Source organism: Lissotriton vulgaris, chromosome 1_1, assembly GCF_964263255.1.
Source record: "Lissotriton vulgaris chromosome 1_1, aLisVul1.2, whole genome shotgun sequence".
In the NCBI taxonomy this organism is placed as follows: domain Eukaryota; kingdom Metazoa; phylum Chordata; class Amphibia; order Caudata; family Salamandridae; genus Lissotriton; species Lissotriton vulgaris.
This window is the reverse complement of record NC_141685.1, coordinates 1,768,565,301-1,768,588,933: the sequence shown is the minus strand read 5'-3', so window position 1 is coordinate 1,768,588,933 and position 23,633 is coordinate 1,768,565,301. Positions and strand designations below refer to the sequence as shown.

The following is a 23,633-nucleotide window of genomic DNA, read 5'->3' as shown; positions in this document are numbered from 1 at the left end:
ACTGGCGTGTACACGTTTTGTTGTTTCTGGTGCCGTTAGTTTCAACAATGGCCAAAAAAAGAAGACGCCAGGATGACTTTCAGAAAGTGAAGTTTAAAGTGGGCAAAAAAAAGCTTAGACCGGAGAACAGCACCCAGTCTAACTTCAGGACAAAGGCGATCCATTTGCCGGAACAGCTGCGATGCCTCAATCAGCAACAGTCTCAACCCACCAACAACCGCAAATTAAGCGTACAGGTGAGAAGGAACAAGTCAGGGTAACAAGCTTCTGTGTTCTGCGACACGGCGGGCAGGGGAGGGGGCGGAGCGGGGAGAGGTGCGACACGGCAGGCAGGGGAGGAGAGTAGGAGAAGGAGGGGGGAGGAGATTAGGAGGAGGAGGGGGGAGGAGAGTAGGGGAGGCACGGCCTAGCGGCCGTACAATCTGTTAAGCACAGCCTACAACCTTGCTGGATTATCACGGAGAGCAAAACACTAATCACGAATTAAAGGATAATGAAAAGTTAGATAACCGCATTATGGAAATACATACAGGCAGGGTCTCTAATTAATGCAAAGAAAATCTTATATAAGAAAAAAATCTGTGTCAGGTTAGAAGCAACAAAAAGAGAAGGAATATTTCAATGATTAAGCGCATGAAATCGCAGACTTGCTACAACTCAGCAATGAATAAAAACCGCATATCCCGATAAGTGAAAACAGCGAGATTGCAGAACAAGCTTCTGTGTTCTGCGACACGGCGGGCAGGGGAGGGGGCGGAGCGGGGAGAGGTGCGACACGGCAGGCAGGGGAGGAGAGTAGGAGGAGGAGGGGGGAGGAGAGTAGGAGGAGGAGGGGGGAGGAGAGTAGGGGAGGCACGGCCTAGCGGCCGTGCAATCAAGAAGTGAGGGGGCGGAGCTGGGGGAGGCTGTGAGAGAGAGAGTGGGCAAGGCAGGCGGCTGGGGGCCTGTGCACGTGCTTTTAAGCTCAATGCGCATGCGCATTGAGCTTAAATTTCACGGGCACTGCAAGGAATCGCCACGATTCCTTGCAAGTTGGTTAAAGAGTGTTTAAGCCCCCATAGTCTCGCAAGCTCGATGCGCATGCGCATCGACAGGCGAGACCTAAAAACAAACACAGGAAGAAGGTCTACCTGTAAAGAAGGCTACTGCTGGATCGAAGTCGAATGCAATTCTGCCATCTAGTGGACCTTTTCGGCACTGCAGGGAATAAGAAAGAAACAAGCCTACGACAAGCATAAATACACACACAGACAGGAGTGCCTAGCCCCACATATGATGCCCAGAGACTGATAGAGAACCACCTGCTGGCAGGTGGCTACTACAAAGGAGAAGGGAACCAAAGAAAGGCAGCACTACCACAGCACGTGATAGAAAGGACACCTACCACCAGGGGGAAAAGAAAGAAAGATAACCGTGAGCGTGTGAAAAGGCCGCAAGGACACTGCCACTACTGAACGCCACCGAGCTCATCACACAGCCTGAGAAGATAAAAGGCGATGGCGCAGGAATGCGCCAAAAGCACAAAGGACACCCCAGGTACAGGAGTGCAAGAACTCCTCAAAAGACATTCAAAAGTGTGCAGCAAGTGCGCCCAGAGAAGTTCACAAGGATCACAACTAGCAACAAACAAAAGAAGCAAGACCAGAAGAACGTCAACGAGTGGTGAAGCAACCCTCCAAAAGCAACACTCCAGAAGCACCTACGCCACGCCGGAACAGAGTGCAGCGACGCCCGGTGGCCACAGGCCATCTCTGCTTCAGTATGGCAAAAGTAGAAGCACCCCCTCGTGAACCAATGATGGTTCTGGAACCTGGCACCAGGAAGAGCAAAGCTGCATGACACAAATGCGCAGCAGTGCCGACAACACTAGCCCAAAGCAGCAAGTCACAAGGAACACACAAAGAGCGCACCCAGATGCGCACCAAAGCAATCCAACTGCGATGAAAGGAGAATTGTTGCGCAGACAACCCGCAGAATTGAAGACTCAACACAAGAGCAACCTGACCACTCAGCCTGGTCCCAAAGCACGAAGCCGACCAGCCAGATGGTCGCACCAAGAAGTCGACCAGCCAGTTGGTCGCACCACGAAGCCTACCTGCTGGACATCGGCAGAAGGGACCTGCACGAGGTCCAAGAAGTTCAGCCAAGGCGCGGTCCGCGAACATGGACCAACAAACTTCAACGTCAAAAGTATTGGAGGCGATTGAAAGAGGAAGTGAAGGTCGCGACGCAAACCCTGAGAGTTGAGTGACAAGAAGATAGTGTTCTAGGACTAGGACAAGACCAGGGAGACACGTGCAGAGTGTGCGCTCTGCATGGGGAAGCCTGGCCAGAGAAGATGATGAAGATTGGGCCAGGATACGTCACGAGAAGAAGGAGAAGGAAGGAAAATCAGAGTGGCACACTGCCATTTCAAGAAGAAGGAAGAAAGATCAGAGTGGCCACCGCCACTAAGAAAAGAAGGAAGAAGAAATCAGAGTGGCACACTGCCATTTCAAGAAGAAGGGAGAAAGATCAGAGTGGCCACCGCCACTAAGAAAAGAAGAAATCCGAGTGGCACACTGCCACTGCAAGAATAAGCGTCCCCTGCGGAATAAAGGAAGGTGACAGGCACTGGAACACCTTAGTGCATTGAAGGACTAGACCTGGTAATAGCACCGGCAGCGCAGACCAAAGACATCTATCTACGAGCCATCCATCCACATGGCGAACGCAGAAGAGAGCAAGCTAGACTGTTGGCGACACCTACCTCTGGGGTTGAGCGGTAGATTGGATGGCGAGACTGCTCAGGCTTCCGGAAGCTGAGGAACTGACCACCTCACCCCAGCCGTGGCAACCCAGGAAGCAGAGGCCTCAAAGGACTCTGGTTGCAGCAAGTCCCGCACGGGAGACAGATCCACAGTTGCGCGTCTGCAAGACCCACGGGGATGAAAGCCTCGCGAGCAAGGAAAAGAGTCGACAACTCAACCTTCAGGTGGAACTAAGACCCAACAGTGAGGCCCTGCTCACGCCCGAAGGCTATGGTGGAGCAACACGACCAAAAACATCAGTCAAATGGAAACCTGGCAAAGAGGTCCTCCCGGAAACCTTGTGAGAGAAGAACACCGGTGAGAGGGGCATCCTAGTGAGAAGGATGTTTGCACCTACTCTCTTCATCTGCCAAGAGACACATTGAAGCCTGCCCGGAAACATCACGAAGCCAAAATGGAGAAAAGAAACCAGAAGACAAACAACACCCATATCATCCATCTCTCTCTCCGACTACTCATCGTCACCAATTGAGCGAAGCAAAGGTAGGGCTGAGAACAATATCCAGATAGCACAGACAAAGAATGAACCCGCCGAACAACTACGAACTGTGCCACAGAGAACTGTTGGTCCTGGATGCAGGAACTACACTGCTTGCGGCCTGCAAGCAGCCTAGAAGACTCATTTGAAATCATGAGTTCAATGTTATATTTTGGTGTTTTTCTTTTCCCCCACAGGGTTTTAGACATTTTCCGTTTGGTTTGATTTTCACCAATTTTGGGAGGGATGTAAGGACCGAGAGTTACAGTTAGCATTCTAGTGCTCAGGGTGTAATTACACTAAACACCCACCCACCACTGATGTCACTGGTCAGGTGACACAGCTATAATAAAAGGGTCCGAGCGCACGTGCTCGTGGCCAGTTGCACCCAGTATCCAGTGTGTCCTGTGTCTGCAGTTATTTTCAGCATGAGGGCCTAAGGCCCGACTCTTACAATCTGCAGATTCTCTAAAAGTTACGTTTTTCACGCATCATGACAGAGCAAAACAAGCCAAAAGCCCAGCAGCTAACGCCAACCCTATTGGCTTTTCAGTGCTTGTTGTAATAAATGGTCTGCTTCTGTTGGTTATTTTCAATATATTTATATCTACAGGAAACGTAAAACTGAAACCCTTCAAGGACAATTGGAATTGCTTAATGAGGCCTGCAACCGAGAAGAGGAAAAAATAGCAGACTTGCAGCTCAAGGCGAAGATGTTTTCCTACGGAGAGTTTAAATCCGAACAGGTAAATAATGCCCTTTTCCCTAAATATAACAAACCAAGTTAAACCATCGGGCCTGATTCACAAAAATAAACTTACACTTTTGTGAAAGTTTATGATTGTTTGCTATTTACCAAGGGATTTTATGTGCGGAGACTCCACACTCGTCAAAATACTACTCATAAATCCCTTTGTGAACAGCAAACAATCGTAAACTTACTCAAAAGTGTAAGTTTACCTTTGTGAATAAGGCCTTAGTCATTACTTTTCTTTACTCATGTTTTAAATGTGCTAATTTATATTCATGTGTATAAGGAAAGCAGGAGGGAACATGCGTGTTTTATTTAGTTCTAAATAAGGTATTGAAAAATTAACCATCATGAAGTTAAAGGCGAGATTTTGAGAAAAAATGGTAACTAAATGAGACAAGGAGTGAACATATAGAACATATTGCAGCAGACTCATATATTTTATAAATGACAGCAAAGCTTGATATGTTGAATCAATTTATATTTCTCTATAATGCATGATGTATGTATTGAGTAGTATTTTCAGTCTGGTCTATATTCATGTTTTGCTTCTTTCCTGTATATTGATATAGTACAATCCATAGCGAGCCTCCTACAAGGTGATTGACACATGTTCGTATTGCATTGCTAGGAACATCTTTTTGTGGTATTGTTTTCAGTTTACTGCACTGTTGCACTACAGTTTGCATCCCTACAAGTGAGGATACACATCCTGTTTGTTCCATAAAAGTTTTGCCCATTTGATTTGATCTGTGTGATTTGTTCTGTTAATTTGTTTCTCTGTTATGCACGTAGTCAGACATTCCCTTCTCATTCATGGGCCTGCTAATGCATTTTGCCCATGCTAGTCCATCTCTCTGTATTAACATTTTTTTTTATATTGATTCTTCCCATGTATTCAACATCATGGAGGAGCACTCTGCAGAAACTCTTCCGGAGACACTTTTCAGTCATTACAACTAAAGACGTCTATCTAAAGATGACTATCTCTTGAAAGGCCCAGGCTATCTCCAGGAAGGTGCAAGGTGTTGCCTGTTGTTGGCCTTTAAGTGACCAGAAAACTGCAAACCATTCCTATTAATGTCTGTGAGAGGCTGGCTTAGTATATGGTGCTCATTTACGTAAGTGTAGCACCCTGCACTAATCCAGACAACCCTGATGGTGAATTGAGTTGTCATAGACAACCTTAGAAAGCTCTCTAAATGGTAGATGTGGAAAGTAGCCTTCAGGCTTAGTCCAGAAGGAGTGTAAAGCAGCTTGTTTTACCAGTACTTAATCTTATGGTATAGTTTAAGTGAAAAAGAATCACATAGTGTAGTTATATAAATATGTATTTTATCACAAACACTCAGATACACAACCCGGTCAGAGTGTCCAGAAGGTTGAAGATGACACCGAGTTTAATTGAAATCGAATCCTACGACGAATCTAGGGACCCACCCTCAGGTAAGCCCTTAAGTACCCTTAGGAAAGGGTTGGGATTGATTCAGGGGTCCCTCCCAGAGGAGAGGCCCGGCAGTGGGGAGGATACTCCCATGTCTTTTGTCCAGTTTCACACAAGAGCGGGAAGCAATGGCTCCCTGAGCTGGTGTGAACTGGAGTTTGCAAGGAGGGCACCATATGAGCCCCTCAAGCAGTCTCAGTGGCTCTGGCAAGCGCCCTCACCCTGTCCCAATTCACTAAATTCTGTCCGGGAGGTTCTGCTTTCCCCTGCTTGAGCTTGGCTCAGCAGCAGGAGGGCGGAAACATGTCTCTAGCCGGCAGCAGCCCTAGCTTGCTGTCCGGTTCTGGAAGACTGGTACCGGGAGCACTGAGGGCCTCCCAGAGGAGCTTTACAGGTGTGGGGGTATGATTCCAACATGTTTGATACCAAACATGAAATGGTTAGTTACAGCCAGTTTGGAGATGGTCATCACGTAATATGAATGATCACTCTATATGTCGTAATGGCTGATGAACTTACAACCCGGCAGAATGGACTCCGAAGGCTAAAGGGGTCCTCTGCTCATGCAGGGGTGCCTTCACACTTAGGACAAAACACCCTGCCTTCAGGATTGAAAGGCCTGCTTAAGGGGTGAATTATAGGTTTTTTAAGTGTAGTGACCTCAGATATAGGGAAACCTATAACTGTCATAAGTGGTGCTAGCATCAGCTTACACAGGCTGCAATGGCAGACCTGGAGTCATAATTTGAGTTGTCTCTCTTGGGTGGATTAATACTTGCTACAGCCCATGGGAGACCACTGGTGTACCCTGGCTATCCTAGTACCATATACTAGGGACCTCCAAGGGTACAGCAGTAGCCAGTCTGGAATGTACCTAAGTACTCCCCATGTCCAATTTAGGGAAGAAGCACAGAGGCTGGGTCCCTGATTAGCAGGATCCCAGTCAGACTAGTCGGAAAACATAATGACACCAGCAAAAAGTGATGGTTACCATGAACGCAGATCCTACTTTCTTACAATGTCTTATACTCTCTTTCACAACTAGTGGAGGATTGCCTGAACCACATGCAGGATCAAAGAAAGATGCTTTGACTTTCAAAATTGTGTATTGATTCTAGTGCAAGCATCCTCTCCTCTCTCGCAGACCATGCTCATACCTACTCTGAAACCAACAATCCCAGCCTAGTCCCTGTGTGTATAAACAGGACACAGGAATGACGTATCCAATGCTCTCCTATTATTGAAAATTAGCCTTGTTTTGCTGTTTCTTCCTTTCTCACTTTCAGCTTTCAAGTTTGATTGACTTGAATAAAAAACATAAATTGCCTCCTACTTTCAAGTACATTTTTAAACTGTCATGAAGCAGTACATATGGTGCAGGGTTATCTTCTCAGCAGATGTGCCTCACACGCAGTGGCAGCTCCTCCACTGGGTCATTAGGATGTTGCCCTCCTGATGCAACCTTCCATGAGCCGCCTCAGAATTAATTCAAACTTATTGCTTATTGTATTGAAATACTCTGGCCCAGCTACAGCACTATGTTGGTCAGGTTTCAATGATACGGTCAATCCCATTGAGTTTGAGACCAATGATGAGACACAGCCGGCCAGGACGGACGAGACAGCATTGCACTAGTAATGCATCTGCTCTGATACCTGTTCAGCTGTAGAGGTTGATTGGAAAGAAGTGTACCATTATTTCATGCCCTAGGTACACATGTCTCCCTATTCTGGAATGAGCTGAGCTGATATGATCATTGGCCTCTTGTATATAAACAATGTGTTAATTGTAGGCTCTCTGCTTATGAATTGCTTTCCAGATAATAACACATTGCACTCTTACTTTTCTTTAACCCCCTTCTAAAATTCCCCTGCCATCTTAATGTTTAATTAGTCACTGCACAATTAGGCTTACAAGAAAACCCACTGCTTAGTCAACCCGGTGATGATGACAATGCAAGGGTGCAGCGCCGGTATTGCAACTGCTTGACTTCACTGTCAATAACACGTTCTTCAAAGTGAAGTTAAGTGGTAAAGCTAGAGACTGTTCAAGGCCTTTGAGTGTATAATGGGCATTGATAGGCCTAGCTGCTTCCAGTAGCTGTCTCCTGAGCAGTCGAACAATCTGGCCTTGAGTTGGGCCTACTAGAGGTGAATGGGGCCCACAGGGCAGAGACTTGCAGATTACAAGCAAATGTCCACTGCCCTTGCTAAGCACTCCACACTCTCATGTGTCTGTTGAGCTCTCTGCCTTAATGTATGCCGGTCACTGCTAACTATAGAATCATCCAGCTTGGAGTAAATATAGAGCCTCATACTTTCGTCCAAAATACACTTGCTGCAAACCCTTGAGCATGTTAGACAGACACCTTACTCGTTCTAGTCACTTTAATAATCAATACATTTGCATAATACAATCTGAAGATAAAGCCCGCCCGTAGCATGCTTAATACATGTGTTATGGTAATCCTTTCGCCCACCTCAAAGGATGATTAGCACCTTGACTTACTGATAGTCTCAGTAACACTTAATGGAACAGCATGGCCTAACTGATGTCTGGAGATATAGGCATCTTTCCATTGCTCAGTCTATCCACCCCATGTTCCACATTTAATTGTGGGGAGTTAACATCTCCCTGCCCATGAGTACAGTGAGGTCTGTACTACGGCATGCGTCTGCTTTTATTCTTGACTTGGCAGCATGTACCACTGATGAAGATTGCTGCAAAATAGGGCATTGCTCCACTTTATTCCCCTACACATTCTATAGCTAGCAACCAGCTGCTGTTCCTTATAGCAGAACCCAATATGCACATTCAGCAACGCTGGGTTTGTAGAGGAGATTTTTCCTGGTGGCCACTTCCTACAGTTGAGTACTTTAGAGACATTTGGATCACCCCTGTCTCGTGATCAGTAGTAAGGGTGGGCGTAAAATCCGTTTCGCGGGCGAATTTGCAGATTTTCCGCGATTTCGCGATGCGCAAATCTCGCGAAATCGCGGTAAAATCCGCGAATCAGCGGGGACGAATTTTCAGCCAAGCAAGGGTTACAGCAGCAGGTGCAAAAGTTGAACCTAATTTCTTTGTAACCTTTTACAAAAGGGTTACAAACAAATTAACTTCAACTTGGACACCTGCTGCTAATTGCTTCCTGGCGCCTCGTTGCCTACTTGCAACTATTCTCTGACCCTGCTCTGAACCTTGAAGCAGGGTCAGAGAATAGTTACAAGTAGGCAACGAGGCACCTGTCCAAGGAATTAAACCTCATCAGGAAGCACTTACAGATATAAAAAACAGGAAGAAGGGAGAGGATGGCAAATACACCCATTTTGAGTTGTCAGGAGGGGCTAAACTAAAAGAGACCTTTACAGCACAATTTTCATGTGCATTTTGCTAAAAATAAAAAGCTGTATGTTCTGTAGGGGCAACTCAGGAATCTGGCCCTTCAGAGATCGGGCCTCTCTTTCTTTCTCTCGTTCTCTCTCTCCCTCTCTCTTTCCCTCTCTTTCTCTCTCTTTCTATCTATCTATCTATCTATCCATCTATCTATCTATCTATCTATCTATCTATCTATCTATCTATCTATCTATCTATCTATCTATCTATCTATCTATCTCTCTCTCCCTCTACCATAAACGACTGCATGGGTAACTTCGCTATGCAAGCGGCTCGGGAAGACGCCAAAAGCCCCGCGAACACGCAAAAAACCCTGCGAACACGCAAAAAACCCAGCGAACACACAAAAAACCAAAAATCCGCAAATTCGCACAAATCCGCGAATTTTGCGGATCGCGAATTCGCAAATCCGCAAATTTGCGGATCGCAAATTCGCAAAATTCACCCATGCTTAATCCGTAGGCTTTATGCAGCTTGCTTGTTAGAGAATTGTCTTTAAACAGCAGGAATAGACTCCTAAATTTCAGGTTCGTGCAGAGGTGTTACTACATGCCAGCAGGCCTGAGGCCTTTATGCTGGCTGTTATTGCTGTCCTGAAGAGGCAAACGGTTGGCATCTGGCTTATGCCTGTCCGGGCATTATATCATACTGGGCAGAGGTGTCTACTCAACTTGATGAGGCACCACATGCTGCATCCATTCCTTCTGATTGCACTTTTAGCTTTTGTTAAAAACATCCCTCCCCCAATTAATCAATTCACAGTATTGCCACTTATTTTGGCTAGGTGAAGGGTAGCTAATGCATGGGGTAGTGGGCCACCATGAAAGATGGCAAATTAGGTGAAGGATATCATATTTCTTAAAGATACTGAGGATGGATATCTAGTTTCTCAGCCCCATCACCTCATGGCCTAAGGATATTTGAGGCCACCTTCAGCCGGACCTGTTACTAAAAATGGTACAGCACCTACCTGAAGAGGGATGTTTTAGATTGTGTTGGTTCATACTAGATAATTAGTTTCTTTTTTCTCCTGATGCACATGACATGCAACTTACACGTGTACATGTGGATAAGCAACTGTGCCTTGTGACTCCATGAGTTGGATGCACCTGTACATTCTAATGTAAGTCTGGCTTTGGCCTTAAAAGTCATCTTTCAGGTGGCATACCACTGAGGTGACACAAGTCTCCATGAAGAGCCTGCAGCCTGCTTCAGTCATAACCAACCACAGTCTTTGAAGGGTCCGCGAATCAGGGCTCTTCCGCCCTCTAGGGACTCCCACAACGAGCAACGTGCACTGTGTTCACCTGCGTTCAGTGGGGGCAGCACTTATTAGATGGTCGCAGACAGCTGTGGCCTCCGGGCGCATCAGCTCCTTCTTCACAAACCTCCCAGGTAATCGGACAAAGCAGTGGCCTTCAGCAGGGCTGCTTCTGGCTTTGTTTCTGAGTCCCTCCATGGATTGTGGGAACTCCTCTGACACGGCAACAGCCCAAAAGACCCTCTGCCCCTGGCATCTATAGGGCACATGCACAGGCAACAGTCCCGATTTGGTCGGGTCCTTTGGGCGAAGGTCCCTAAAGTCCTCTGTGGCCCCTCCTGGCACTGCTGGATCACAGACACAGGCAACAGCCCACAGCCCCAGTTGCACTGGGTGACAAGCCCCGCAATGTACGATGGCCATGGCAGTCTTTGGTAGCCCCTTCTGGCATATGGGTACCACAGACCTGGCCAATGACCCCAATGAGATCAGTGGCACTGGGCGATGACCTGAAACCTCACGCAGCCCCGAATATGGTTAATGACTTCCAAAGCATACAACTATCGTGTGTTAATGGTCTCGACTGGATGGGAGCCTCACGCTCTGCTCACCAAGATCCCATCAACAAGATTCCCGCTGGGCCTCGCTCCCTCCAGACTCTCTCCACCTTCTCACAGGATCACCTGGTATTGGAAGGCAGGCTTCTAAGCGCTGTCCTCCCCCTCACAGAGGCCACTGGTCTTGACAGCAGACAGACTGCTGGTGCTCCAGGCACACAACAAATGTCCTTCGTCCTGTGTGGTGGCCCCTGGCCCAGATGGGAGATTGGCAGACCTTAGTCGCCAGTCCTGTTTCAGGCGGCAAACAAGTCTTGACGATCTTCCCTCTACTGATGAGAGAGTGCTGCTCAACTCAGTATGGAGCACAGGCCCCCATCTTTATAGTCTTAATCAAGACACATATGTGATGTAGTGTCTGGCCTTTAAAAATCATTTTTCGGGTGTAAATTCCTTTGAATTGCTCTCGCCTCTGCACTGTCCTTTGTCAAAGGGACAGTCTATCAAAGCAGGAATGGCTGCAATTGTGAATGATCCAAAAGACAGGCCAAGGGAGTAAATGGTGATCATACCTGGATTTCAACCTCCATTAAAATATGCTCCCTAAAGATTCAAAGGACTAAGCCTTCCTCTTTAGCAGAATCCCTGGTAGTCCCAACTGTATTTTCCTACATCTCCCTGACAATGAGTCCAGGCCTCACTGACCAGTAAATCTTCCTGGAATCAAAGGTCCCTTTGATGTGCACCAAAGATGCGCCGCTCCTCTCTCTTCAGTGCGTGTGGCCCACCCTAATCCTCAGGATTGTCAGCTATACACACCTCCTATCTGGGGGTTGCAATCCTGCAGTCCTCACCTCCCCAGCCTCTCCAGGTACTGGGCTTCTATATTGGAATCCATATGCCCTCATGCAACCCAGCATGCACATGCAAGTTTCAAGCACTCTCTGGGCCAACATTTTCTCCATGGATGACAAGTGTAAGTTAAGAACACAGCCACAGAATGTTATAGGAGTGGGCCAGTAGGCCCCACTCCAGTGACAAAGTGAAAAAGCCCTGTTCACATTACTGATTCAGCCAAACGTTTTATTGTATTCATGTATCGAAGGAGTTTTATAAAGAGCAAACAAAACCACAGGTTTCAGAGTACTGCACAGAGAAAAATCTCCCTCCCTTTACAACACAGATAGCAACTAGTAAGATATAATCAAAGGAAAAACTGTGCACTGTCCCATACCACTTTGGGTGAGGAGAGGACAAATCGTGAGCTATAGCGGTATGTAGATAGAGCAAAGGCCGACCTTGTAGAGTGTATGTGGTGTTCAAATAGAAAGCCTGATTCAGAAATGGAGAGTTCATGGAAAGAATCTGTTAAATAAGATTATTCTTTCTTCTTTCTTGAAAGCTGAAGTTGAGGAATTAGGACATGTTTCAGGAGGAAGAGAGTTCCAAATTCTAGGGGTCGACCCGGAGAAGGTGTGGTCATAGGTCTTCTTTTTTCTGAATCATTGAGGTTCTAGCAGGATGGAGCTAGCACTTCTAAATGAGCAGTTCCTTCCTCATTTGGTGTCTTAGATATAAGGATGTCGTACTGTGTAGGGCTTTGCAGGCTTCAGCTGGGTCTTGGCTTTATAAAGGAGCCAGTGGAGAGATTTAAGAGATGGAGTAATAGGGTAGAAACTTCTCAAACATATATTTTTTCTTGCTTCTGAATTGAAGGTCGTCTTAAGTGGTGCAGTTCTTGCTTTCAGCAGACCTGTTAAGCTTGCAGTCCCGGAACTAGTCTAGAGAGGACTAGGGACTGTACTGCTCTTTTGACATCTGGTGGTAGTATATATGGTTTTACCTTCCTGAGGAGATTCATTTGGATAGAAGCTCCTCTTGTGACTGCTGATGCATGCTTACATGCTGAGGTTCTTATCCAGCACTATCCAGAGGGACTTTGTTGACTCGATTATAGCAGGTTTACAACTGAGGGTACTAAGGAGGGTAATCGATTCTTCAGCTGGTGGTGTGCTGTGTGGCGGGAAAATTAGTAGGATTTCTGTTTTCAGGGCATTCAATCTGAGGTGGTTCTGTGATAGCCATAACTGAGTTTTCAGAAGTGTGGCATTTAGTCTTCTAATGTCTTTCGGTAGGAAATATTTAGGTAAAGCGGAGTGTCATCCGTGTACAAGTGATAAAATATGTTTGATTCAGGATCTATGTTAGTGGTTCCATATAAAGGTTAAACAGAGTGGGAGATAGGGTGGGTCCTTGCCGTACCCTAAGTGTGACTGGAGATGGGTCAGTAAGAGAGCCTCCTATTTTGGTTCGATGTGACCAGTTATTGAGAAAAGAGATTAACCAGCTTAACATTGTTCCAGACATTCCCATTTTGTGTTCCAAAAATTCCAAGAGCCTGTTGTGTGTAAATAGCCCTCTACCTTCTCAAGCTTTGCACTTGGTGAGCCCCTCCCAGTCTAAGCAGACCGCATTGCCTTGAGGCAGGCCTAGGTCATGGCGTACACATATGATCTTTGTTCGCCCATGACCAACTGCAAGTTGCAACTTTGAAGTTTTCCGTCATTCCGAGTTCAATAAGTTGTGTCATGAAATTTGGTGAAAGCAGTAACTGTAATTTGCAGCTCTTGGAAATGACAGAAATGTCCTATGAAACACTCTATAAAAATGTGCTAATATTGTTAATGATAGTAGTAGTAGCAGCAGCAGTAGGGGTGTAGTTATATTATAATTTTTGTTGTAATATGCATAACAATAATGATATAGGGAATACAATACTCCCTACCATTCATTAAACAGATATTGCAAGTCACCAAAGAGTTACATAACCATATAGAGGAACAAGGTCAAAGACGTAGTACATTTATAAAGTCATGGAACTCCGAGGGGACTTGCAATATACTTTTAATATACATCAGGGGATATTTTATCACAATCACCCTTCCCACAAACTGCTTAAATCCTTAAGACCTGATTTAGAGTTTGACAGACAGGATTTAGGTCACAAACATGATGGATATCCACATGCACTTGTAATAAGGCAGATTGGATATCCATCGCATTTGTGAAAGTACCTGTCCCCCAAACTAAATGGTCAGTGGTCTACCTCAACCACTGACTATGCTATTTCTGCTTGAAACTTAAAAAAATCATATCTCTGGTTTCCCTTACTTTAATTTTGTCATTGTTGTGTCATTTTGTATTAAAGTTTATTCTATTTTCTAATTCATTTGAGGATTTTTCATTTTTTGGCATTTAGAAATTATTACTTGCTTGGTAATACATAAATGCTTTACAGACTGCCCTAAGTTAAGCCTGTCTGCTCTCTGCCATAGCTACCAGGGGTTAAGCTCATTTAAAATAGTGACTTTCAGGGCTCACCCTAAAAAGGGTTGTGATTATTCCTTGAGGTGGGTAGTTACCCTCCCCAATTAATAATCCAGTTTCTTACATTAATGTTCTGCAGTGATTCCCAGGATGTATGCTTTGCACCAACATGCATTTATAGTAATTTAAATTAAAAATCACTTTTAATTATTATTATTTGACTTTTTTGATTATTTTATTTGCTGTTGGTTTTAATTAGGTATATTTTTTTATTCATTCTTGCCCTCAATTTTTATGCCTTATGTTTTTGTCAAAATGGTGGTGGATCTGGCTAATTTGGAGAGCCTTAGCATGGCAGAGCTGAAGAGCATGTGCAAGCAAATTAGAATTAGGTTGCGCCGAGGGTCTGTGAAGGAGGACTACCGTCAGAGAAGTCCTTCACCTACAATCCACCTCATAGGAGGATAAGAATGAAGTAGAAAAAGATTGAGGATGGCACTGTTGAAGCCCTAGTGCCAAAGGAGTGTGCCTCCCAAAGAACAGGATCACCTGCATTATCCAGGGCAGGGAGCAGTGTGCCCACACAGAGTTTGTCCCCATTCCAGGCAGGTGGAGAGGACCATGGTGTTAAAACTAGGAGATAAAGCTGGACCTAGCTGCAGATGAAAAGAAGGCAGATACAGTCTTGCCTGCTGAAAAAGGCGGCCACAATCCTTTTCCTGGAAGAAAAGATGTTAGCCTTAGAGGAAAATAAGGCCCTGTTGGCCCCATCTGAGGAGCTAGCTCAAGATGGACTTGAGGTCAGAGAGCCTCTGAATCAAGTGATAATGGTGGCAGTGATACAGAAGTGCATAGGGGGGATAAGTGCAGAGTCCACATTCCCAAAGACCTAGGGCCTGAATAAGGGTAGTCCGTGACTAGTTTTGTTGAAATAAATTCAATTGTGAAACATACTGTGATGTGTGAAATACTCCAACACTGGTACTACATACCTCCTGAATAATCTTTTAGATCGATCACTATATTCTGACCCCACACATAGCGCCTCCTCTAATTAGAATTTTCACCCCTAGGTTGCCCTATCCCGTCCTGATGAAGACTCGCAGCTGAGGTCCAACTTCCCTCCATGCATCAGTCAAGTCAAAACGTCGACGCCCTCCACTATACAAGACCTGTACTTGTGTCCTACCTGATATACACTTGAAATTGCATTTGGTGCATGACTAGTTTACAGATTACATGTAAATAAGTTCTTCACTTCGGACAGGTCTTCTGATATTGGTTTTGATTACCAGTAATGATTGAAAGAATCTAATTGTGCTGATCTGTATCTCCATGATTTACCCTCTCACTATCCATCACTACCACTTCCCTTAAACTTTTTCTCTTTTCCTGTGCACAACCTATTGCTTATACAACTACTTGTTTAAAATTCAGCAACCAGTAAATGTATCTCAAGTATTATTGGCTTTAGTGGCGCTTTTCTGTGTGGTTTTGCATTGCATGCATTTCATAATTACAGTATTGTTTACATACATGAGAATTATTCAGGAGGTATTTAGTACCAGTGTTGGAGTATTTCACACAACACAAAATGTTTCACAATGGAATTTATTTCAGCAAAACTAGTCACGGACTACCCTTGTATTCCCGTACTGTACCCAGGTCCGGTTTTAACTTATTGGGTTATCCCATTATCTATAATGATTAGGGCCTGATTAAGATCTTGGTGGACGGATTACTCCATCACAACGGTGACGGATATACCGTTCGCCAAAATATAAATCCCATTAGATCCAAATCAGGCCCCTTGTGCTTAGTTATGTGATGGTTGTGACACTGATAAGTGGTGTGCAGCATATTAGGTGGTCCTACATATGCATAGAGTCCCAAAGAAGAATTGGGGAGTTAGCTGTTGAACCACATGCCCATTCTTTGAAGGGATATACTTTTAACCCTAAATGTAGCTAACCAGGTGACGTATGCCACCATGAATCAAGCCCTTATTTGTAAGTTCGGTTTACCCCAGAGAAGTATCGCCTGAATTTCAGGGATAACCAGAGGCAGTCACACCAATTTTGGGTGTATTTTGTAGATTCATCTAATAAGGCATTGGATGGTTTGGTGAAGGACAATAAAGTGAAGGATTTTAATGGGCTGTACAGTTTGTTTATGAAGTAGCACATCTTGAGCAATTGGTTTACAGAGTTGAACCAGCACCTGATAGATACTAAACATTTAAAAATGTAACAAATCATATCTCTGGTTGTACTTTTTCGATTTTTGTTGCTTTGGTGTCATTTTTCATTTAAAATTTACTTTATTTTTCCAAATTGGCTATGGATTTTTCTTGTATTGTGATTATAGTTTATTACTGTTGGAGTGCTGCATCCTTTACATATTGCCTCTAAATTAAGCCTTGTTGGACTTGGCCCTTCTGGCAGGTTCACCCCTAAACTTTTTGCTTTGATATGTGACTTGGTGTTGGTTGTTTTTGGCTTCTGCGTCCCAGTGTATAGTGTGTGCGCACTCTGAGTGCGTGTGGTGAGATTGACCTTCCATCCCATAGGAATGCATGGGGAATGTATGTGTCCATGGTAGTTCCTGATGCGTGTGGAGTGCAGGGTTGAGTTTGGTATGTGCGGACTCGTGTGATAAAATGCTGCGCGATGATGTGTGTGGCGTTAATGTGCCTAGTGTGGAAGTGCCACTTCTAGAAGCTGGCAAGTCTGTGTAATAAATGTCAATTGACTGTCTGGCTTGTGATTGGCTGGAGCTGGCTGGTGAGCCTGGCTCCAGGAGTCAGATGGGTCTGCCCCGGTGGTGAATAGGGAGATTGACAGCCAGATGGGTGGGAGGAGTGCACCTGGGACCTGAATAGGGATGGGCTTTCCCTACACAATGCTGGCTCCGCCCCCTGTGGTGCGTCTTATGTCCCTAGCTTGGCCAGTGAATGAGGAGAGGGGCTGAGCACAACAGAGTGCTCCAAAACCAGCTGCGTCTGGTTTTTCCCCCACCCTGCACCTTCACTGGGGACTGCCTCCCTGCCTGGAGGGCCCTGTGAGCTGGCCCCTGGGCCCAGCCTTTGCCCCCCCCTGTCTTTCTAAAAGAGCTTTGCCTGGACTTTTAGGATTCCTGCCTGCCAGCCCCTGGGAAGCGCCGGCCTCCCCCTTCTGAGAATAGCGCATTTGCGCTGCTGGAGCAGTGATCCCTGCCGTGAGGGATTCCCCGGCGTGGGGATCTCCCTGCCTGGCTGATTTACGGCCCTGGAGCCTACCCTGTTTATCTGCCGTTGTCTCCCCCAAGCTGGAGCCCACCCCGCGTTGTGCTGCTTTTTCGCAGCTGCCCCACGCCGCATTTCTGCCGTACTTTTAATCTTTCACGGGTGCCCACCCCGTTTTACTTCAGGAAGTAGAGGGAGCCTACCCCTCTTCTGCCTCAAAGAATCACCGCCAAGGGCCCAGAGTCCGTGACCGTGACCAATCACCTGCACCACTGGGGGCATCTACCAATCACCGCTGCAGCCCTGAGTGAAGCCAGAAGGTTGCCTGGCAACCGGGACTCCCACCGCCACGTCATCGGGACGCAGAGCGGGGGCAGGAAGTCCCGGCTCCAGGGGAGAGCCCCGCCTGTGGCAGAGTCCAGCCCGCTGCTGTGAGGGGCCGGGAGGAAGCCAAAGGGGAAAGAGCTTCCCCAACCGCCGCAGGGAGGAGACGCCGCAGGGAGGAGAAGCCGCCTCCATAGCAGCCGGTGAGAGGCGTGGGCGGAAAATCCGTTCCGCTCGCGGATTTTGCGGATTTTCGGGAAATCCGCAATCCGCGAGATTTGCGAATTTCCCGCAAAATCCGCAAATCCGCGAGCAGCGGATTTTGCTCGCACTGTTCGCGTGAGTTCGCGCCCCGCGAATAAGTGCAAAATTGCAGAAATACGATTTTAGCAAAACTGAAAGTAACTACTTACCAGGTTCAAAAGTTCAGGCTCATCATTAGTAGCCATTTCCTGGAGTGCTTCCTGAGGGGCCCCTCCAGAGTTCAGTTGCCAGTTGAAACTAGTATGTGACCCTGCTCTGAACCTCAGAATAGTTACACATATGCCACAAAGGTCCTGAATTACAGCTAAGGGAGACAAGCAGGAGCCAGGCTGGAAGTTAAAATCCATTAATCAGCCCCTAATTCATTATTGTCAGTTGGGGCAGGGCAGGTGTTGTAACTAATTTTGCAACAATGAAAGCACTTAGCAAGTGCAAAAGATCACTAATCAGGGCGCACTAAGGAAGCAGGTGCCAGCTAAAAAAATATTCTGTGACACATGAATCAGCCCCAAATTAATTCAGGTCACTTGAGGCAGGGAAGGTGTGCTTTGCTTTGCCGAAAATAATGTACACTGGACAACCAGAGGGTGTGGTGATGAAACAGAGGGTGGCATGGGTGGGCCAGAGGGTGGCATGAGTAGTCAGAGAGTGGCAGTGGTGACAGAGAGTGGCAGTGATGAAGAAGAGTGTCCCAAACAGGCTGGACACGTAGAAACAACAAGTTCGCGAAACTTGCGACCCGACAGGTAAGTTCGCAATTTGCGAAAGTGTACAAAACCCTCGCGAACTGGCAGAAACACGGGCGAACACAAAAAAAAAAAAAATCCGCAAATTCGCGGGAATTCGCGGATTTTGCGGATTGCGAATCCGCAAATCCGCAAAATTCGCGAACGCGAGATCCGCAAAATTCGCTCATGCTTAGGGCGTCCCCGCGGGTCACTCCTCAGCTACGTGTAGCATTTTCTTTCGGAGCCCGAGGCTCCCGGGGGCATTGTTTATTTAGAGCCTGTCGGGCTCCAACGACAGGGGCTCCGTTTTTGCAGTGCTGGGGGCAGTTTTATTTTTCTTAGTGGTAAAATTCCTTTATTTGATTTGGTTTAAATCATAAACAGAGCGGCATTAACCGCTAAAGCGCTTAAACACATAACACATAACATTCATGAGCAAAGTACAAATTAGTTTATAAATTTCTCATTTAAAATTAATAAAAGCTTTTTTTTTTATTAATAAAACAAAAGAGAAACAGTGCAATTGGTGCCTTTGGTCTTATAGGAGTCATGCTGGCTATGAGATATCTCATTGTTTTTCTGGCTTTAGGGTAAATATCTAAACTTTTTCGCATTACTTGCTTAGCCAGTTCAAGTTCTGTATCTCTCTTCCCTAGTTCGTTTGCAGCTAACCTCAAAAATGTTAATGCTTTACATGCCAATTGCACAGTTGACCCTCCTAAGCATTTTATTACTGCAAATCTACAAGTCCTTATCTGCTGTTTTTTCATTAACGGCCGCAAAAGTTCTTTCAGTTTGGATGATAATACCGGTCAAATACAAAGTAAGTGGAGCACTGATTCATCTCCATGTCCGCAGATGCGGCAGTCTGTTGAATGCCAGGTGCGTTTCCATTTTGGAGTTAGATCTTTAGTTGGGTACACTCCCAATCTCAGTAAGAACAGTTGCTGTTTCATTCGATTTGCAAAATGTTCCAAAAGGTATGATTGGGGTTTTAACATTTTATATGTTGGCAACACGATCCATGCATTGATTTTCGTAGTCAATAAAGCTTTATTCTGTTCTTGAGACATTTGATTAACTGTTTTGTTGACTATTTGTTTAAACTCCGGATAGGATGGTATTGTGTGCCATGCTTCCTCTAACTTTAAGGCCTCAATCGATTGCTTTAAGAATTAATAAACTGAATTACTCAATTTGGATTGCTTTGACCTCCCTCCAACAATATTGTGCCAAAGAGTCATCCTCTGCTGCCCGCATTCTCCACTAATATTTAACCAGTGCTCCTTGTCTTGACATGATCTGTTTTTTTAACCCAAATTCAAGTCTGATCCGGGCTTGAGAAATATGGCGCGGAATGTTAAACAGATTTTTAAAGAGACTGGTTTGGGCGATGTTCAGAGATGGAAGATTCCACAGGGTGCAGCCACTGCCAGTTCAAGTTCGACCTGTCAATACACACTATCAGAGAACATCGTAAATTGGTCTGTGGCTTGTTGAATGTTCGGTCGCTGCGCAAGCATCGCCTGGATATCTTTGATCTTCTTAGAGAACAACAATGGGACCTACTCTTTCTCACTGAGACATGGCTGGACTGCGACTCTGCCCCAGAGGTCCTGGAAGCCATCCCGGAGGGTTATACCCTAGTACGGCTAGATAGACCCAAAGGTAGAGGTGGAGGAATAGCCATTGTTGTGAGAGAGGGCTTATGTTGTCTTCTGGAGCAGGTTGAGATTACAGATAGTGAGGCGGGCGCGTTTTCCATCCAAGTCAATGGGAGGTACACTGTTAAGGGCCTCCTGATATATAGGCCACCGGGCCCCTCAACCAGATTTACAGAAAGTCTGATTGAAAATGCCACAGAGGTAGCCCTACGCACAGATAAGTTCCTGGTGCTGGGTGACCTCAATATACACTTGGATGACCCCACTGATAGGGGAGCAGGGGACCTTCGCAGGGAGCTGAGGGCCTTTCAGCTCGAGCTGGTAGGTGAATCCCCTACCCATCAACGGGGCCACCTGCTGGACCCTATTTTTGCCAACTGGGGGCAAGTGGAAGCTCTAGCCCCCGTACCCATCCCTTGGTCGGATCACTTCCTGACGCACTTTTCGATCTCCATTCCGGGAGCTAAAGTATTAGAAAAAGTGGCACTCCATCGTCCTGGACGGAGATGGGCCAATTTTTCACTCGCCAGGTTCAATGAAGCTCTTATGGTGGGGGATGAACTAAGGGGAACTGATGTGGAAACTGTTAACGATAGTTTGGACCAACGCATTTTAGTCGCCCTAGACCACGTAGCCCCGCTTGCCCAGATTAAAACAGGGGGACGCGCACTGAAAAATGCACCTTGGTTTAGTGAAGAAGTCCGTATGGCCAAATCCAAGTGTAAACGGGCAGAAAGGCGCTGGAGAATTGACTTCGCCACACAAGCTAGATTGGACTATGTTTCTAGCAGGCGATATTACCATGGACTAATCAAAAAGGCCAAAAAAATCTACTATGGTACTAGGATTGGGGAAGCCGAAAATTCCTCGAAAGAATTGTTTTCAATATACAAATCCCTCTCAGTGGGAAAGCCTGCAGCAGTCCCAGAGGAGCTCTGTACAGTTGACCATTGCAACCGAGTAGCGGAATTTTTTTCCAACAAAGTCGCTACTATATACTCAACCTTCCCCAGTAGGGTTGACATGGACCCCGAGGTGGTAGAGGTATCTAAGGCATGTGATGAACGACGGATGCTAGCAACATTCGTAACCCCACCCACTGAAAAACTCGTTCAGATTTGTGGGTCAATTAAATCAGGCTCCCCTCGTGATCCCACCACTCCTGGACGCCTGTTGGGCAGTTTGCATGTCTTGGAGCCTCATATCCGTCGTCCTCTGGATCTCTCATTCGAGACTCATACTGTCCCGGATGCGTGGAAACGAGCGGTGGTTCTCCCCCTTCAAAAAAAGCCCAATGTTAGCTATGATAGGCTAGACAATCTTCGCCCCATCTCCCTCCTGCCATATATGGCGAAGATTGCCGAAAAAACCGTGAACCTCCAGCTAATGAGTTTTGTCGAAGAAGCTTCTCTACTCCATGACTCTCAATTTGGCTTCTGTCCTTGCCATTCGACGGAGTCAGCATTGCTCATGGCAGTGGAAGCTCTGCGACAGGGAGTGGATGAGGGCCAAACCATGGCCCTGATCCTCTTGGACCTAAGCGCAGCATTCGACACTGTAGCTCACTCCACCTTGCTACAGTGTCTGAATGATGGAGGGGTGGCAGGAGCTGCGCTTGGATGGATCCGGTCCTTCTTGACGGGCAGGTGTTTCCAAGTTCGTCAGGGAGAGTGTTACTCTAGGGAGATTGGGTTGGGCCAGGGAGTGCCGCAAGGCTCGTCCCTGAGCCCTACCCTGTTCAATCTTTATGTCTCCCCGCTGGCGACCATTGTTGAAGGCCACGGACTACGTCTTGTGTCCTATGCTGACGACACTCAGCTGGTGGTATCCCTCTCACGCGCACCTGGTCTAATGGCGGACAAGTTCAGAGCCTGCATGCAAGAACTGGCAGCCTGGATGTCCGCCAACTGCCTAAAACTTAATGGCAGCAAGACCGAGGTGCTCGTGGTGGGGGGGGGTCCACCTGTCTGGTCGTCGGCATGGTGGCCACCCTGCCTGGGAGAGGTACCTGCTCCATGTCATGAAGCAAAGAATCTGGGTGTATGGCTAGATGAGGATCTTGCTTTTGACTCCCAGGTTAGTCGAGTGGTGGGGACGTGCTTCGGCATTCTAAAAACCATGAGGAAGATCCTGGATTTCCTACCCATTGATGCTCGCCGGACGCTGGTGCATGCGTTAGTTACATCTCGCATGGACTATAGCAATCTGCTGTATCTGGGGGCAACGGAAAAGGTTTTAAACCACCTCCAGGTGTTGCAGAATGCTACCGCCCGCCTTGTTTTGAGGCTTCCTAGAAGATCCCCCTCCAGGGCAGCGCTCCAGGAGTTGCACTGGCTTCCGGTCAGGAGTAGGGTGGAATTCAGGGCATTGGCCACATGCCACCGCATTCTGAGAGGAAAAGCCCCTGCCCCATTACAAAGTCTGGTCACCTGGTATGAGCCCACCAGGAGTTTGCGCTCGTCTTGCACAGGTCTTCTGAAAATCCCCAAAATAAAGAAAACACGAATGGGGGGTAGATCATTCAGATACCTGGCCGCTAAGCGGTGGAATGATCTGCCGATGGAACTACGCATGGAGTTTTCGGAAACCCTGTTCAGGCGAAAACTTAAGACCTATCTCTTTAGACGCTAACTACTGTTGGCTGCTCACGGACACCCTACCTACCACAGCGCGGGGACACGCCTTGGGCGTAAACCAGGCGCTTTACAAAACTCCCTAATAATAATAATGTTGCGTCCTTTGTATTTAGGAGTTCTGAACCGTATGTAATTGAAGGTAAACATTTTGATGGCATGACCTTTAATAAGTTGGTCATTGAACAGTCACTGAGTATTTCTTCAGAATTTTAAATGCAAATAATAGCTGTTTCGCTTTTGTTTTCCGTTGGTCTTGGTGTTGCTTATAATTAAGGTGGTGATCCAAAGTTAATCCCAGATACGTGTATGTCCCCTCATGGTCCAGGCGGTTACTGTTGATCGTCCAAGTGAATTTTGGCATTTTTTTATGTGGACTTGAAAAACACGTGACCTTCATTTTTTTAAAGTTTATATATAGTAGGTTTAGGTCTGTGAATTCTACTAGTTTGTTTATCAGACGTTGGAGGCCACGAGGCATTTGGGAGAGCAACACAATGTCATCGGCATATTGCAAACTTGCTGTTCTCAAATTCGCCAGTTTTGGAGAACCACCTAATGTCGAACGTAGGTTATGGTCTAGATCGGCTGAATATATATTAAATAAACAGGGGGCTAGAACGCACCCCTGTTTTAAGCCATTGGTGGTGGTAATTTTGTTTGTTAAAGTTCGACCATCTCCCATTTTTATTTGTACCCATGTTTTTGAATAGGGATTAATTATAGCATTCAATAGATTTGAGGGTAGACCCCAGGATTCCAATTTTGCCCACAAG

General features: G+C 46.3%; 1 protein-coding gene across 1 annotated transcript in view; it reads left to right on the top strand.

The window, feature by feature from the left end:
* CCDC38 (coiled-coil domain containing 38) overlaps nt 1–23,633 on the top strand; it is a 2,358,499-nt gene that overhangs the window by 1,472,539 nt on the left and 862,327 nt on the right. The window contains exon 11 of the mRNA XM_086919075.1: nt 3,902–4,034. Within this exon, the coding sequence (XP_086775201.1) occupies nt 3,902–4,034 (133 nt within the window). The remainder of the gene's footprint in view (nt 1–3,901; nt 4,035–23,633) is intronic.